The 16,672-nt window shown below is 30.2% G+C and overlaps 1 protein-coding gene across 1 annotated transcript in view; it reads left to right on the top strand.

The window, feature by feature from the left end:
- The window catches only part of LOC114332430 (egl nine homolog 1), a 123,875-nt gene extending 107,464 nt beyond the window's left edge, over positions 1-16,411 (top strand). Inside the window, exons 5-6 of the mRNA XM_050650367.1 lie at positions 2,858-9,474; positions 11,210-16,411. Of these exons, the coding sequence (XP_050506324.1) occupies positions 2,858-2,883 (26 nt within the window). The 3' untranslated portion in view covers positions 2,884-9,474; positions 11,210-16,411. The remainder of the gene's footprint in view (positions 1-2,857; positions 9,475-11,209) is intronic.
- The last annotated feature ends 261 nt before the right edge of the window (positions 16,412-16,672 follow it).

Genomic DNA, 16,672 nt, shown 5'->3' with positions numbered 1-16,672 from the left:
TTAAATCTACCTATTTTAACCTCAGGAATCTAATGTTAAGCTATGGCCTATTCTTTACCAAACACCATGTATAAGAGTGCTTCTTTTGGCGATTTTTGACCTCCTCCAGAATCCGTGAGCCCATAAATCTTAGGTAAGGTGTGGGATTTGGCTGTATTTGTGCTACCCACCTGGGGTACTCTTTGTTTTAAAAATTGGCCATTTTAAGGAGGGGTAATTGGCATGAAAACACCACGCTTGTCATGCGAGTTGGTAAGTTTGCAGCATCACAGTCGGGTAAATCAGTGTTGATTGCCGCCTATGATTATCTAGTATCGAGCCTATGAGGACGTAATTTTGCTGCTTTGCCATTTCTGAAGATTATCTTCGTGCCGCCGCTGCCGAAGTACAATAATAGGGTTTTTAATGTTTTTACCTTGAAACCGAAATTCAGAATAATGCGCTTAGTAGTGAATTATATCATAAATTATCTCAGCGATTAGAAGGCTTTAAGCCCTTCTGGTACTTTTCTTAAGGTGACTTTTCCACGGCTGGGTAGTACAGTATTGAGTACAAATTGATGAAAATGCCAAAATCTCAAAAAGTGCTCTTATAGGGGAGTGCATATAGATTTTCACTTCGGAAAAATCAAACAAGATAGAACTTTTTGTAATTTCATTAAGAAATGTTTAATAAACAACATATCAAAAAGTTCTACTCGAGAAGTGGGTGCTTCATTTTTTATTAAACAAATGAACTACGAAATTAGATGTTTTTTTTAATAACTCCGTAAATATAAATTTTAGAAAAAACTGACTTGACCATCGAAAAATTCAGAAAATTTTACAGAAAAAACCTTATATAAAGAATTTTCTAAAATTAAATCTTCTATAATTTTTTATTTATAACGCTAAAGTCGCCTTTCTCACAAACATTGGCGCACTGTAAACTAACGTACGGCAAAGTGCACGGTTGAGTTATTTTAATGTACCTAATTCTTTAACTAATGAATCAAATGAAATTTTACAAATTGAACATGAAAGAAGAATAATTAAGGTATCTTATGGTTATAATAGAAAGAAGTAAAATGTATGAGCATAAGTACGGTGTGGGCGGAAAGTGAGCCTTACATGAATTTTGTTTAAAAATGATTTAAAAATGTGTAACTAATACAATTTTTCTTATAAAACTCTCAATTTTGCACAACTTACCTTTCAAGTATCTTACTAAATGATGTTTCATTCAAAAAAATCTCAAAAATTTAATTCAAATGATATGACGTCTCAAAAAATGTAATTTTTGAAATCTTCGTAGTTTTATAGAATTACGACCACTTTAAGACGGTAATACTCAAGTTTGAACAGATCTATGACAGTTTTATCAGTGCTTTTTTAAAGCTTAGGATGTAATCTTTAAAACGCACGAAACTATTTTACTTTAGAAATGAATTTCACTATTTCTTTTTAAGACAATTAAGAAAAATAACAAAAATGTAATAGAAAAACCGAAAATTACCAGCTAAAAAAATGTTTATACAAAGTGATCAAAACTTTTTTCTGTAAAACTTACCTAAAATCAATTTAATAATAAGCTTCAACAATAATAAATGTTCAGCAAAAAAATTTTTATTAGCTCTTATACAGTATGTCTGCGTAACTTGGAACCTATTGTGTACTTTTTTATTATCAGTTTTACGAAAAAAAGTTATTCTTTATAAAATACTCTGCATCATATATAATCTAAGATGCAATCATCAAATATCAAATTTAATTAATGTTATACGAGGTATGTCAAAAAATATGAATTTCACTCAAGAGTAAAGTACCTTTACATTTCACAATAACGAAAATTGTTATTAAGAAAAGTTGTTTGGAATTAAAAAATTTGTTTTAGTGTTCAATTACATCCTTCTAATTAAAATATTGTAAATAATAAAGGCACTTAACTCTTAAGAAAAATTCATATTTTTTACATACCTCGTATAAAATTAAAAAAGTTTGATATCTGATGGTTGTATCTTAGATTTTAGACCAGGGAGAGCATTTTATAAAGAATAACTTTTTTTCGTAAAAGTGATAATAAAATAGTTATCATGATTGTAACAAAATGATCATGGGTATCGCATAATTTGAGAAAAAATTTAATTTTTTTTTTCTATTAAAATGATGTAATTGTATATTTAGACATAGTTTCTAATTTCAAACAACTTTTCATAATAGCATTTTTTGATATTCTTGAATATAAACGTACTTTACACTTTAACGAAATTCATATTTTTGACATAACTCGTATAAAATTGATAAAATTTGATGTCTGATGGTTCAGTTTTAGATTTTTGACTATCCAGAGCATTTTATTAAGAATAACTTTTTTTCGTAAAATTGATAATAAAAAGTTTTCCATGTGGTTCCTAGCTACGCAGACACACTGTATAAGAGCTTCTGTATAAGAATTTTCAAATTGCAATGCCATATTCGGATTCAGCATAATTAAAAACAAAATAGAAACATATTTTTGATCAAAGCAAAATGATGAATTTAACGATATTTTTAAAATTATTTATACAAAACAATTGTTATTGTTTAAACAATTAATAAACAATTAGCGGCCAAATCTGCGAGTAGAACTTTTTACTTTAATATGTATATAAACTAACAAAAAAAGTTTTAGAAAAATATAAGCTTGTTTGAATTTTTCCGAAACAATGCATGTTTTCGTTCTAATTGCATTAGTGAGTTTTACCAATAGATAAATGTCATGTCAGCAATACGGATATCTAACCAGTCGTTGATTAGAAATAAATCATTAAATACGTTGAATTATGAATGAATTTATCTACTTATTACAATTTATTTAATTATTTTAATTATTATTTTAGGGAAAACCTTGAGCCTGCCCAAATGACTAGTTACCTATTGTTACATACAAAAGAGAAGATACATTTATACATATAGAAAATAGTTTGCTATTACGTCCCTTTGTACATATTGTGAATTTTATATGAATATAAGATAATACTTTGTAAGATGAAAGTGTGATATTTAAAATAATTCAAATCTCTTAGCCATTGCAACTTGCTAAATAAATATATACAGACTATCGTATTATGATTCTATGTTTTTAATTGTACATTATCATGCTATGTAATAGTTATAAAAACATCAGATTTCATATAATTACTAATAGGATATGGGGACAAAAAATTGTTCATTTTATTCAATGAATTTTAGAAGTTGACATACTGACTAAAGCAAAACTTTGTAATGGCTTTCAACAACTTTCTCAACTTGAAGACAATACAAATTTGTGACTATACTTTATTTCACGTTAAGAATAGAACATTGCGAAGATAGCCCCATGCATTTCTTATGAACGATAGAAGCGCGCCGATGCCACGCCGTACTGATTAAAATGAATCGTATATCGGCGGTCGAGTAGCCACCCGTGCCCGGGAGGTTTGTCAACACTGATCTCCATAAGCGTAACGCTCTATTCTTAACGTGAAATAAAGTATAGATATTCTTCAAATTTGGGAAAATTATAATTACTTTATCACCTTACTGATAAAATCATTATATAAAGTATATTTAGTTCTAAGCCGTTTTTAATTTAGATTTGCAGTTTATAAATGTGATAAATTGTGCAATTAAGGCTTTAGTTAAAATTGGAGCCTATTTTTTGTTAAATTTATGTCTACACTTTCAGTTAGGTTCAGCAATATTTATTTAAATTTCTTTATTTAGCATGCCCTTCAATAAATACACATTATATTCTTCTAAATGTGTATTATAGCACACATGTTAGTAAACAAATTCTTATTGTAAAAATTGCAACTGGAATTTTTTTTCTGTGCATCATTTATTTAATTTCTGTTATCAAATTTAGTACGATATTTTTCATTTATTTCATGTTCCATATTTTCACCTAAAGGACCCCGCACAAACCTTAAGGAAAATAGGTCCCAGTGGATTTCGTTTATACTTTGGGAAAATACTCTTTGAAGCATCCTGATAAAAAGTTCTCATGGGCACAACTCAATGGTATGAAGGATTTTCAAGATATAGAGGCCCAAACTCGGAAAATTATAAGATTTACGGGGTGTTCCAATTCCGTGAGTTACTGGTTATTTGGCAACATGTAGAAGTTTGGATCAAGGAAAAGTACTAGTAATCTAGGATTTTTTCCTGGCTATCCAATGGCGACCTTTACTTTGACCTTGGCCTTCAACGGGCGTCATCTTCTAGAGTTTCGAGGGTTTTCGGCATTCAATTGATATAAACAGATTACTCATGGGTTTTTGGGATCGCTAAACACGAATATGCCATCAGAATTGTCCTCCGGATGACATGGTGGGCAGAGCCTCTGCAAGGGACGTCATCTTCTAGAGTTTCGATGGTTTTTGGCATTTAATTGATGCAAATGAATTACTGGAGGTTTTTTTGAGGTCGCTAAACACGAATATGCCACCAGAACCGATTCCCGGAGCACCTGGTTTCCAAGGTCAATTAAAGGGGCTCCTGGAGTTTCGAGAGTCTTTGGTACTACATTAATGCAAACGGATTAGTTATAGGTTTTTGGGGTTGCTGAACACGAATACGTGATCAGCACAGACACAGGAGCACCTGGTGCCTAAGACAAGTTATCTTCTGGAGTTTCGAAGGAATCAAATGGATTACTCTTAGGTTTTGGGGTTGCCGAACATGGATACATGCGTACTACCGAACATGCACTATGGCACGTCATCTTCTGGACTTTCGAGGTCCTTTATACCGTTTTCAAAGTCAAAAATATTAATACAATAACTATGTTGTGCTCTTCAATTGTTTTAATTATTTATAAAAAATATAAACTCAATTTATATCTGACAATGTTTTTCCTTCATTTATTTTAATATCATTTACTACATTCTATTTTGATAGTGGTATTCATCGTGGCCACTAGATACTCCAGAGTCTTTTATTTAAGTCATATTCGTGTTCAGCAACCCCAAAAACACAAGAGTAATCCGCTTGCATAAATTTAGTACCGAAAACTCTCAAAACCCCAGAAGATGACGTGCCTTAGGCACCAGGTACCCCGGTGTCTGTCCTGATGGCGTATTTGTGTTTAGCAGCCCCAAAAACTAATGAGTAATACTCATCTGCATCAATTTAATGCCGAAACCTGTCGAAACTCCAGAAGAAGACCTGCCTTAGGCACCAGGTGCTCCGTGGATCGGATATGATATCGAATTCACGTTCAGCAGCGCCAAAAACCGAAAGCTCTCGAATCTCCAAAGCATGACGTGCCTTTGGCACCAGGTACTCCGATATCTGTTCTGATGGGGTATTCGTGTTCAGCAACTCCAAAAACCTATGAGTAATCCGTTTGCATCAATGTAGTACCAAAGGCCCTCGAAACTCCAGGAGCCCCTTTCATTTACCTTGAAAACCAGGTGCTCCTGGAGTCGGTTCTGGTGGCATATTCGTGTTTAGCGACGTCAAAAAACCCTGCAGTAATTCATTTGCATCAATTAAATGCCGAAAACCATCAAAACTCTAGAAGATGACGTCCCTTGCAGTGGCCCTGGCCATCACGTCATCCGGAGGTCAATTCTGATGGCATATTCGTGTTTTGCGATCCCAAAAACCCATAAGTAATCTGTTTATATCAATTTAATGCCAAAAACCCTCGAAACTCTAGAAGATGACGTCCGTTGAAGGTCAAGGTCAAAGTAAAGGTCGCCATTGGATAGCCAGGAAAAAATCCTAGACTACTAGTACTTTTCCTTGATCCAAACTTCTACGTGTTGCCAAATAACCAGTAACTCACGTAATTGGAATACCCCGTAAATCTTATAATTTTCCGAGTTCGGGCCTCCATATCTTGAAATTCCTTCATACGATTGAGTTGTGCCCATGAGAACTTTTTATCAGGATGCTTCAAAGAGTATTTTCCCAAAGTATGAACGAAATCCACTGGGACCTATTTTCCATAAGGTTTGTGCGGGGTCCTTTCTACTAGTTTTATAATGACTTATTTTTTGCATGTCCATTTTCTTGATTTTTTTAAGTTCGTTTTTTATCTTTCTGTTAGTCTAATCTGTGATTATTAAAATTAAACTTTAAAATATAGTTCTAAGACTAGGAAATTACTTTATAGATTTCACTTAAACCCTTTTTATCATTTTACTGTATTTTGTGCATGGGCTGTTAGAATATTTTAATATATTCTTGACTTTATTCAGTACATTTATAACATTTTTTGGAATACTAGAATTCCCAAATCTTAATATTCCAAATATTAGTAATAATGATCCAATAATCTGGTAAGCTATCTAGTAGGTTAAACTTATGTTGAACATTGCTATAACTTTCAAACTGATATTCGTTATCACATCTTTTTTTGCCTTGTCCTGCTGCCAATGATAATATGAATTTCTTGTGTCGTATAATCATATTCAGTATCTTGTTTTGAAGCTATTTTTTTGTGGCATCTTAATGCAATTTTCTAGTTGTATTGTGAATAGGCCACAATGTTACTTTAAAATAAGTTTATTTGTCATTTCGATTTTGACTTCGGAAATGGTTCGACGGATATTGTTAAGTTGATTTCGTATAATCAAATGAACCATCACTCAAAATTATTGACAGTATCATTTTAAAGTCATCTACTCTAAAATGTATAAGTGTCAGAATTGTCAATATGAATGAATCAGATAAAATTAAATTATTAGACGAATTTTTTCACCCAGTAACAAAAACAAATTTTCAAATTTGTTTTAGTTTATTTGTTTTGTATTTTGAGAACAATTTCCGAAGTGGAAATCGAAACGTCAAATAAACTTATTTTGAAGTAAAGTTGTGGCTTATGCTCAATAAAAATAGTAAATTATATTCGATATGTTACAAAAAATTGAAATTAATTGGAACAAAAATCAATTGAATTATGTACTATTGTTCTCTTTAAATATAGAATAAATAATAAAAATGATATATTAGTAATTCGCAGCGCATTTGACTCGTAAGCTTTAGTCAAGTAATTTTTTGATCCCATATCCATAATATAAAACCAAAAAGTTACCCGAACATTGTATCTATTTTTAATAGTGATAAATGTATGTCTTTAAAGTTTATAAAGATTTATTTATATAAGCAATACTCAATATTTGGTGGGAATAAAGATATTAGCAATTAAGTGGAAAACAGCTTATAATATTTATTTATAAGCCATATTTTTATTTCAGTTTTCGTAGCGTGTAATAGCCACATTGTTTCATTGTGCAGAAATCTGTCCAATATCCATCCTTCGAAATTTATTTTATTTAGCGAATGGCAATTTAATACACAACATATTACAGTTTAACATCCAAGTATTTATCTGATGCACAGGGTGTTATTTCACATAAAAAGCTGGCCAAAACGAAAATTTCAAAAGGTATCATTTCGAGCCGATTCTTATCCCTAAAACAGGTAGTTATATTGATGTCATCTAGCACTGTCACCTCGCCTAATACCTGACCAAACAAGTTTGACAGCTGTCATTTCGTAACATATTTTGACTACGTGTTAACATATTTCGTAACATATTTTGACTAGTTGTGAGATTTTGCCACACTTTTTTGTATGATTTGCGATTTCTTTATTATAATTTAAGTCATTTTTGGAAAAGGGACTTACAATTATTTTGGGAATCAAAATTAATCCAATCTTTTGTATATAATTTTCAATATAAACGAATGTTTTTATTTAATCTCTACTCATCTATACTGCATAAGAGATATTTCATTATAAAGATTAGATTTATATTAAGCAGTTTTCAAAGTTTTCTCGAAATTAAATAAAACCGAATAGTCCAGAGAAATAAGATTTTTCTCGTGACACATCCCCCTCCAGGCCGAAACCAAATTTTTTGAGTAGTATGGACATCTATATTAATAACCTTTATGTTTCCTGCAGCCGATTTTGATGATATACATAGTTATAAACAAATGAAGATCAAAAAACGGTAAATTTTCGCTTTTTTCGTCTATAACAAGTTAAGCAATTTAAACAAATTTGAGAGTAAGAAACTCATACATCGTCTAAAAAATTTCAATATGGCGTTCGCTGAATATGTCTATCCTTATTGGTTGCTTACAATTGGTTTTTATAAATATTCATACCTTATGTAAAAATTAACTTAGAATCTTCTTATTACCCGAATTGCTGAGACTTCTGGTGCTTAAATTATATTTTAAATTTCAAAGCAATTGGTCAGAAAGTTTAAAAGTTATTTAGTTTGTTTATCCCAAATTCATTTTTTTTTGCAACACTATAAGTCAGAAAATTATGAGGTTACAGTAAGACTTCTGACAGTTTATGGAAGAAGAACATTTATACTATTAACTTAATTAAAAAAAAAATAACAAAAAGTAATTTTAAACAGTGTAAAATTATTTTGCAAAAACACGTCGATTTTTTGCTTACTTATAAACAATTAGAATAACTTTTTAACCGTTACGCGTAGAAAAATTATTTTTTCATATTTGGAAAAACTGAATTTTTATACACATTCAGAAAGAAAAACAATTGTCCTAGGACAATTATTTTTGCAAAATAATTTTGCAGTATTTAGAATTATTTTTTGTCATTTTTTTTTTAATTAAATTAATAGTATAAAACTTCTTCTTTCATAAACTGTCCAAAGTATTAGTGTAACTTCATCATTTTCTGACTTGTAGCGTTGCAAAAAAAATTATTTGGGATAAACAAATTAAATACCTTTAAAACTATTTGACCAATTGCTTTGAAATTTAGGGTATGATTTAAGCACCAGAAGTCTCAGCATTCCGTGTAATAAGAACATTCTAAGTTAATTTTTACATAAGTTATGAATATTTATAAAAACTCAAAATTTATGATTTATTTTGCAATTTTCTAAGCAACCAATAAGGATAGACATATTCAGCGAACGCCATATAAGTTTTTTTATACGATTTATGAGTTTCTCACTCTCAAATTTGTTTAAAATACTAAACTTTCTGGTTATAGACGAAAAAAGCGAAAATTTACCGTTTTTTGATCTTCATTTGTTTATAACTATGTATATCATCAAAAGCGGCTGCAGGAAACATATAGGTTATTAATATAGATGTCCATACTAATCAAAAAATTTGGTTTCGGTCTGGAGGGGGTTGTGTCACCAACAGGATATTTTTTCCCTTATTTCTCTGAACTAGAAATACTGTGGCTAGTACAAGCTGATTTATGAATTTGTTATTAAACACCACGCATCCAAATGTACAAAAATATTTGAAAAAAAAATAGCACTGATGTTTTTTGACCAGTACTTTGAATTTAAAATAACTGGAACCTTCTATTAGTAGTTTATATCGAAAGTAATCATTATCGGGGTTAATTTTAACTTCCTTCAATTATTTTTTTTATTTTTCATTGAATTTTTTTTTCGTTTTTATTATTCCTTGAATTCGCATTAATTACTATATTTATAATTAAGAGGATGATATTTATATAGGTATATATTGAATTCATCGATCGGATAGCTCAGTGCGACTAGCGGCTGACCCGCACTTCACTTCGCCGTGAGGTACGAGAGTTCAAGCCCAAGCCAGGCCATCGGAAAAACAAAAAGGCTAACGCGTCAGTATAAAATTCTAAATATGAATCTGGTGCTTAGACTGGAATATGCGGGCATCTGATCGACCTATGAGGGAGCAGTACGGCAAGGGATAAGGGCTTGCGGCTCGGTGATACTCCCCCATAGATCACTACCGAAGGGCGTTGACGCCTAAGAACGGTATATATATATATATATATATATATATATATATATATATATATATATATATATATATATATATATTTATATATATATATATATATATTTATATATATATATATATATATATATATATATATATATATATATATATATATATATATATATATATTGAATTCAAATTTTATACCTGAAAATCATGGAATCTCTTTCGCATGGTTTCGGTAATAAAAATTACTTTAATATTATGTTTTATAATAGTATGTTTCATAAAATTAATAAAATAAGTTTTATCAGGTTCACTGTCCACAGACCACATATGGTCTGTGGACTAAAAGCACTACCAGTTCACAGACCATATGTGGTCTGTTCGTAGATACAATTTTCAGGTTGTTTATAAAACTGGACGTGAGGAGAATGGCCTTTATTAGACGTGAACTTGACAGAACATATCCCATATAATTATAAATAGTGTTGGGACAAAGAGAAAAAAATGTGTAATTTTATCGTAATTGCGATAAATGTAATATCGAAACTAAACACCTATATCTTATTGCGTTTTCACTTTTAGCGAACTAAAAAATGGATATGTAAGATAAAATAATAATATACAATATAATGAAAAGTAAATATTTATTGAAAAAGGAAAAGTATTGAAAACAAGTTATATGTTCAATGTACTTTTTGGAAACATTGCAAACAATACGGTTTGGTACAGATGTAACATATTTGTGAAACTTTTGGCTTTATTAGTGGCAGCTGCTGATGTTCCTCCTTCTTGACGAAATTCATTATAGCATCCGGCACACCTACATCTAGTAATTTTTCCATCTTTTCTATCCAGCGGTTTAAGAAAATGCTGTATTTGTGACGAGGTATTGCAGGTGTCTGAACAACGTTTATACCCAAAAGATTTTTCACAATACTCATTTGGGGCTGCAATATTGTTCATTTATTCTGCTGGTTCAATTTATTGAACAAATAAACTGTATTTATGATACCCACTCCAAACAGAACATCGACAGCAACTTTTTTTTACCAGGTCAAGGTCTTGCGAATTGGTAGCTAATTTCACGTATTTTGTTGTCTTAGAACATAAAGACGACCTAAGTTTATCGTAATAATTGATGAGTTGTCTATGCCATTTCTTATTTGATACAGGGAAAAAATGGATAAAATGAGGAAAGTACGCACATACCACATATGGTCTGTGGACTCACGAGACAACTTTTGGTCATTTTTGTTCTATAGAGTCCACAGTCCATATGTGGTATGCTGTAAAACAAATATTTTTTAATTACATATTTATATATTTTACAACATTATTTGTTTATTTAAAGCCAGAAGATATCAATTTTTACAAAAACATAACTGGACTTATGAGCAATTTCCACTCTAAAACCTGGATAGTGAACCTGTTAAATTCGCATTAATTACTATATTTATAATTAAGAGGATGATATTTATATAGGTATATATTGAATTCAAATTTTATACCTGAAAATCATGGAATCTCTTTCGCATGGTTTCGGTAATAAAAATTACTTTAATATTATGTTTTATAATAGTATGTTTCATAAAATTAATAAAATAAGTTTTATTACTGAAACAATGCGGAAAAGGTAGATATTTAATGATTTTCAGGTATAAAATTTAAATTCAATATATGCGTACATAAATATCCTACCTTTAATTATAAATATGGGAATTAATGCGAATTAAAAAATAATAAAAATGCAAAAAAATATTTTTACGAAAGATAAAAAGATAATTGAAGAAAATTAAAATTAACCAAGATAATGGTTACTTCCGTTATAAACGGAAGTGCTAGAAGGTTTAAGTTATTTTATATTCAAAGTGCAGGTCAAAAAAACATAGTGATACTTTTTTCAAATATTTTTGTACATTTGGATGCATGGTGTTTAATAACAAATTCATAAATCAGCTTTGGCAGCACAATCGATCAGGAATTCAGGGGGTATGCCATCCATTCCAGGGACGTTGCCAGGTTTAATGTCTTTGATATATTTGATACCATTTCTTCTGGTGTAATCGATATACAGGGTGAGGCAGATAACTGGCCTATTAGAAATATCTCGAAAACTAAAGGCAACAGAATCATGAAAATTGGAATACAGGGGTTTTGACGGATGATCTATTAAATGAAAATATTTTCATCTCTTTGCAACTTCCGGTTATACCGGAAGTTGCTTATAACTTCGTTTTTTTAAATGGGACACCCCGTATATTTTTTACATTTTTGGATTCTCTTCGATGTCTTCTTTCTTAAAATATGAGGATTTGTAATGTTATACAGGGTATTTTAAAAGATAATTACGTTTTTTTATTAAATTCGTAGCAATTTTCACACCCTGTAGAATTGTAGTAGTTTGACAACTAAAACTCTACTTACCTTCAAATGATTTTTAATATAGTCTACTATTGTTAAGAATCATTAGTATAGCTAAATTTTTAATTTTAGTATACATGGTTGGTCGAAACTCGGAATGAGTATTTTCTGAGTTTTCTTAAATAAAATAGTATTTTAGTATTGTAATGAAATGATATTTTTTGGTACTTTTTTTATTTCTTAAGCATTCCCTATACCTAACTGCTTTAATTTGTGCTTAATTGTTAGTCGCACCAACAATCTTAACTACGTAGGTACTTTGATAGCTAACCCATTATTGGTAATTTTAAGGATCAGTCTGGATTAATATGTATTTATTTCTGAAAAATTATTTGTGATTGAATATTTTCACGGCCAACCTAATAAAATTTTACGTATTATTTGTTGCAATTAATGTTTAGATTGAATCACCAATAACTCACAAATTAAAGCAGTTAGGTATAGGGAATACTTATAAAATAAAAAAGTACTATAAAATATAATTTCATTACAATACTAAAATACAGGGTGTTCTATTTAAGAAAACTCAGAAAATATTCATTCCGAGTTTCGACCAACCCTGTATACTTAAATTTCAAAATTAGCTATACTAATGATTCTTAACAATAATAGACTATATTAAAAATCACTTGAACGTAAGCAGAGTTTTTAATGTCAAACTGTTACAATTCTACAGGGTGTGAATGTTGCTACGAAATTAATAAAAAAACGTAAATATCTTTTAAAATACCCTGTATAATGTTACAAAATCTCATATTTTAAAAAAGAAGATATTGAGGAGAATCCAAAAATGTAAAAATATACAGGGTGTCCCATTTAAAAAAACCAAGTTATAAGCAACTTCCGGTATAACCGGAAGTTGCAAAGTGATGAAAATATTTTCATTTAATAGATCATCCCTCAAAACCCCTTTATTCCAATTTTCATGATTCTGTTGCCTTTAGTTCTCGAGATATTTCTAATAGGCCAGTTATCTGCCTCACCCTATATAGTACTCTTAATTTAATTTAATGAGCAGGTAGCTGTTAGATGTTCCAATTTTTATAGTAGTGGTAAATTTTTTATCACATGCTCCTTTGGGGGTGGCAACTATATGTCATGCGATGTTATTGGGATTGATGTCATGAATGTATCGTGTTGCTGATTTGTCACTTCCAAGTTTCCTTAGGAGCAACATGGCCAGACTTAAGCCTAACAATTCAACTTTATCTATATTTCTCTTCGTGCTATACTTACGTATAAATTTAATAATTACAATTCCTCTAAATTAATTCAAAATTATGCATTCAAACATGAACTAAACTAAATACTATAAACTTCTTTTCAATATAATCAACTATTTTCAATGAACTATCTTTTAGTAAAGTCGTTCCAGGAACGCAACTCATCATTATTGGCAAAATCATTTTTAAGTCTTCTATTTTAAAATGTATAATACATGTCTGAATTGCCGATATAAATGAGTCTAAATAAATTATTAGAAGAATTTTTTACTAAGCAACAACATTTTTGTTTAATTTAGTATTATTTTGTATTTTGACAACAACACCCGACTAGTGGGCGTCGAAACGTTAATAAAATCATTTTTTTTGGTAAAATTGTGGCTTATTTCCCATTGAAAATAGTTGATTATAAAGATGTCACAAGGAAATAGCTTCAGAACAACTTTTCAATATAGTTTGAGTGTAATGAGAGTTAGTATGGACATACATTTGTTTAACTATTACATTCGTGATATATCAATGTCGTGAATACTTTTCATTTGTTTTAATAATATAATGTAGTATTAAATAATATTTCATAACGGCATGTAAAATTTTACTAAGAACAAGAGATTATTTTGATTACCTTTTATGTATGTAGCCGAATAAATAGATATACTGAACTATTACAATTTGTTAATCTAAATTAAATTATTATTAAACAGATTTTTTTAAATTTGTGTTTAAGACTAAAACCAACGAAATATAAATTAATTACAATCGTTATTTTTAGTGCTTCCCCTATTTTAAAGTTATATATGTTACAGTTCAAGTTGATTCTCAGTTAGAGTTGACTTTTCCTAGTTCGAGTCAACTCCAACTGAAGCGAGCAGTAAAAGTTGATTTGAAAAATTTAAATCAACTTTTACTAGTTAAAGTTGACTCTTCCTAACTCTTGTTAGTCTAAGTAGATTATACAATTTATACGAGTATAATCTCAAGTGCATTTTTGATGAGTGTGCGTCTCTTTGTTTTGACCGTTTCAACTACTTATTAGTCCAGGCTGTAACGTCGCCCCCGTTAGGTAAATTATTCTGATTCGATTTTTTTGCACAAACTTACTCAAACAAATACATCCCTATAACAAATACACAGTGTCAGGCGGTACCGCGGTCGAAAAATTGTTTAACCAATTTTTATTAACCAAATTCACAAAAATAATTCTTATCTACTCCTCATATTATGTATAAGTTTTTATTGTGTGAAAATTGTAAATATAGATAGCAGTACATGAAGGGTTTAAAGTGTGCCTGAAGTAATAATGTATTTTAAATGGGATTTACTTTTTCGCACTGTTTTTTAGCACACTTTCATATAATCAAATATCCTTAACTTTCGCCTGGTTATGGTGATGACATGTGAGCAATAAATTACAAAAAAAGTTTTGACAGATTTGTGGTTTGACAGAAGTTTGAATTTTTAAATGTCAAAGTTCTGAAAAATTGTAAAATAGGAATGTATTCCAGTGACGAAGAGTTGCAGTTTTTTTTATTTGTTTTTTGATAGATAAAATATTGTATGAAACTGTGCGTGAAGTACTTTTTGCGCACTTAGGCGATGTATAGCACTCGGCCCGCTCGTGCTCTAAACATCGCGTGCGTGCGCAAAAAGCATACTTCACGAACTGTTTTATAAATAACTAAGTATTTCACTCCGGACAAATTTTTTTAGATTACTTTTGTCATTCGGAGCAAAAAAGGTCTCTTGTGATTTTTCTCTAAAATTGATAGTTTTTGAGTTATACCCGATTTAAAATTTGAAAAATGCGAAATGACCATTTTAAGGCTTAATAACTCGATTAAAAACTATTATTATAAAAGTCACCTAATCAAAGTTTAAAGCCTCCCCTACAAGATCCTGAAGAAATTTTTGTCATTATTTTATTACTAAGCTGTTATTTTTAATTATCAACAATGAGCGCTAAAAGCGTATTGAGGCGGCCGTCAATGTGAGTGCGAGTAAGATCCTCCATTCCGACCGTTCAATGGTCCATCTCAGTCGCACTCACATTGACAGCCGCCTCAATACGCTCCTAGCGCTCATTGTTAATAATTAAAAATAACAGCTTAGTAATACAATAATGACAAATATTTCTTCAGTACCTTGTAGGAGGGTCGTTAAAATTTGATTTGGTGACTTTCTGACTTTTATAATAATTTTTGAGTTATTAATATTAAGCCTTGAAAATGGTCATTTTCGCATTTTTCAAATTTTAAATCGCGTATAACTGGAGAACAATAAATTTTACAGAAAAATCACAAAAGACCTCTTTTGCTCCGAATGATCCAAAAAAATGATGTAAAAAAAATGTCCCGAAGTGAATTTTTTTTGTGAATTTGCTTAAAAAAAACGATTACGGTACCACCTGACGCCATGTGGATTCGATATAAGGACCTCTTTTTGAGTAAGTTTGTGCAAAAAAAAATAACTGGAATAATTTACCTAACGGGGGCGACGATACGGCCTGGACTGTAAATATCACGATTTGAACATAATATACAATAACATTTAATTTATAGAATCGGTTGTTTGTGTGAATCAACTTTTACTAAATGGCATTGGGAAGAGTATACTTTAACTAGTTGGAGTCTACTTTTACTAGTAAATGTTGAATAAAAATCTTCATTTTATATTTATAATCAACTTTTACTAAAACCAGCCGTTTGAGTCGACTCGAACTAGGAAAAGTCAACTCCAACTGGATAATCAACTTGAACTGTAACATATACACCAAATTCCCATCTCCTCGTTTCGAAGTAAATGCTTCTTATGGCTTATTAAAATCTAACTATACGCTGTGAGCTCGTACATAGAGGGGATATTTACAAATTCGCGAGCGCCAGTAGTGGCAAGTCTGTAAACGTTTACCGGAAATTTGACATAAATGTCAAAGTGATTAATTTAAAATTAAAATTAAAAACATTAATTATAAAAAATATTAGTTGGTCAAAGCTGTGGTATATATTTTTACCTTAAATATACTTACGTTTTAAATACTGAGTTTAAGTTTTTTTAATGTTCCGTAATATGTAATTATAATTTAATCTAAAAATCTTAGCGCCATCTACACGATAATTGTGAAAGTATCCGAAGTAAGAAATTCATATTTTATCAATAGAACGTCAAAATGATTAGCAAAATCTTAAAAAAATCGATTACAATTTAATTACTTTTTTGCGTTGTAAATGTTAAGCGATAACAATTAAATAATAAATTTAAAAATTACCGGTGAAAGTTGAATTAGTAATCCGCTAGGAGCGCC

The sequence above is a fragment of the Diabrotica virgifera genome, chromosome 5 (assembly GCF_917563875.1).
Source record: "Diabrotica virgifera virgifera chromosome 5, PGI_DIABVI_V3a".
Classification (NCBI taxonomy): Eukaryota; Metazoa; Arthropoda; class Insecta; order Coleoptera; family Chrysomelidae; genus Diabrotica; species Diabrotica virgifera.
The sequence above is the reverse complement of the archived record's forward strand: the minus strand, read 5'-3'. Positions and strand labels throughout refer to the sequence as shown.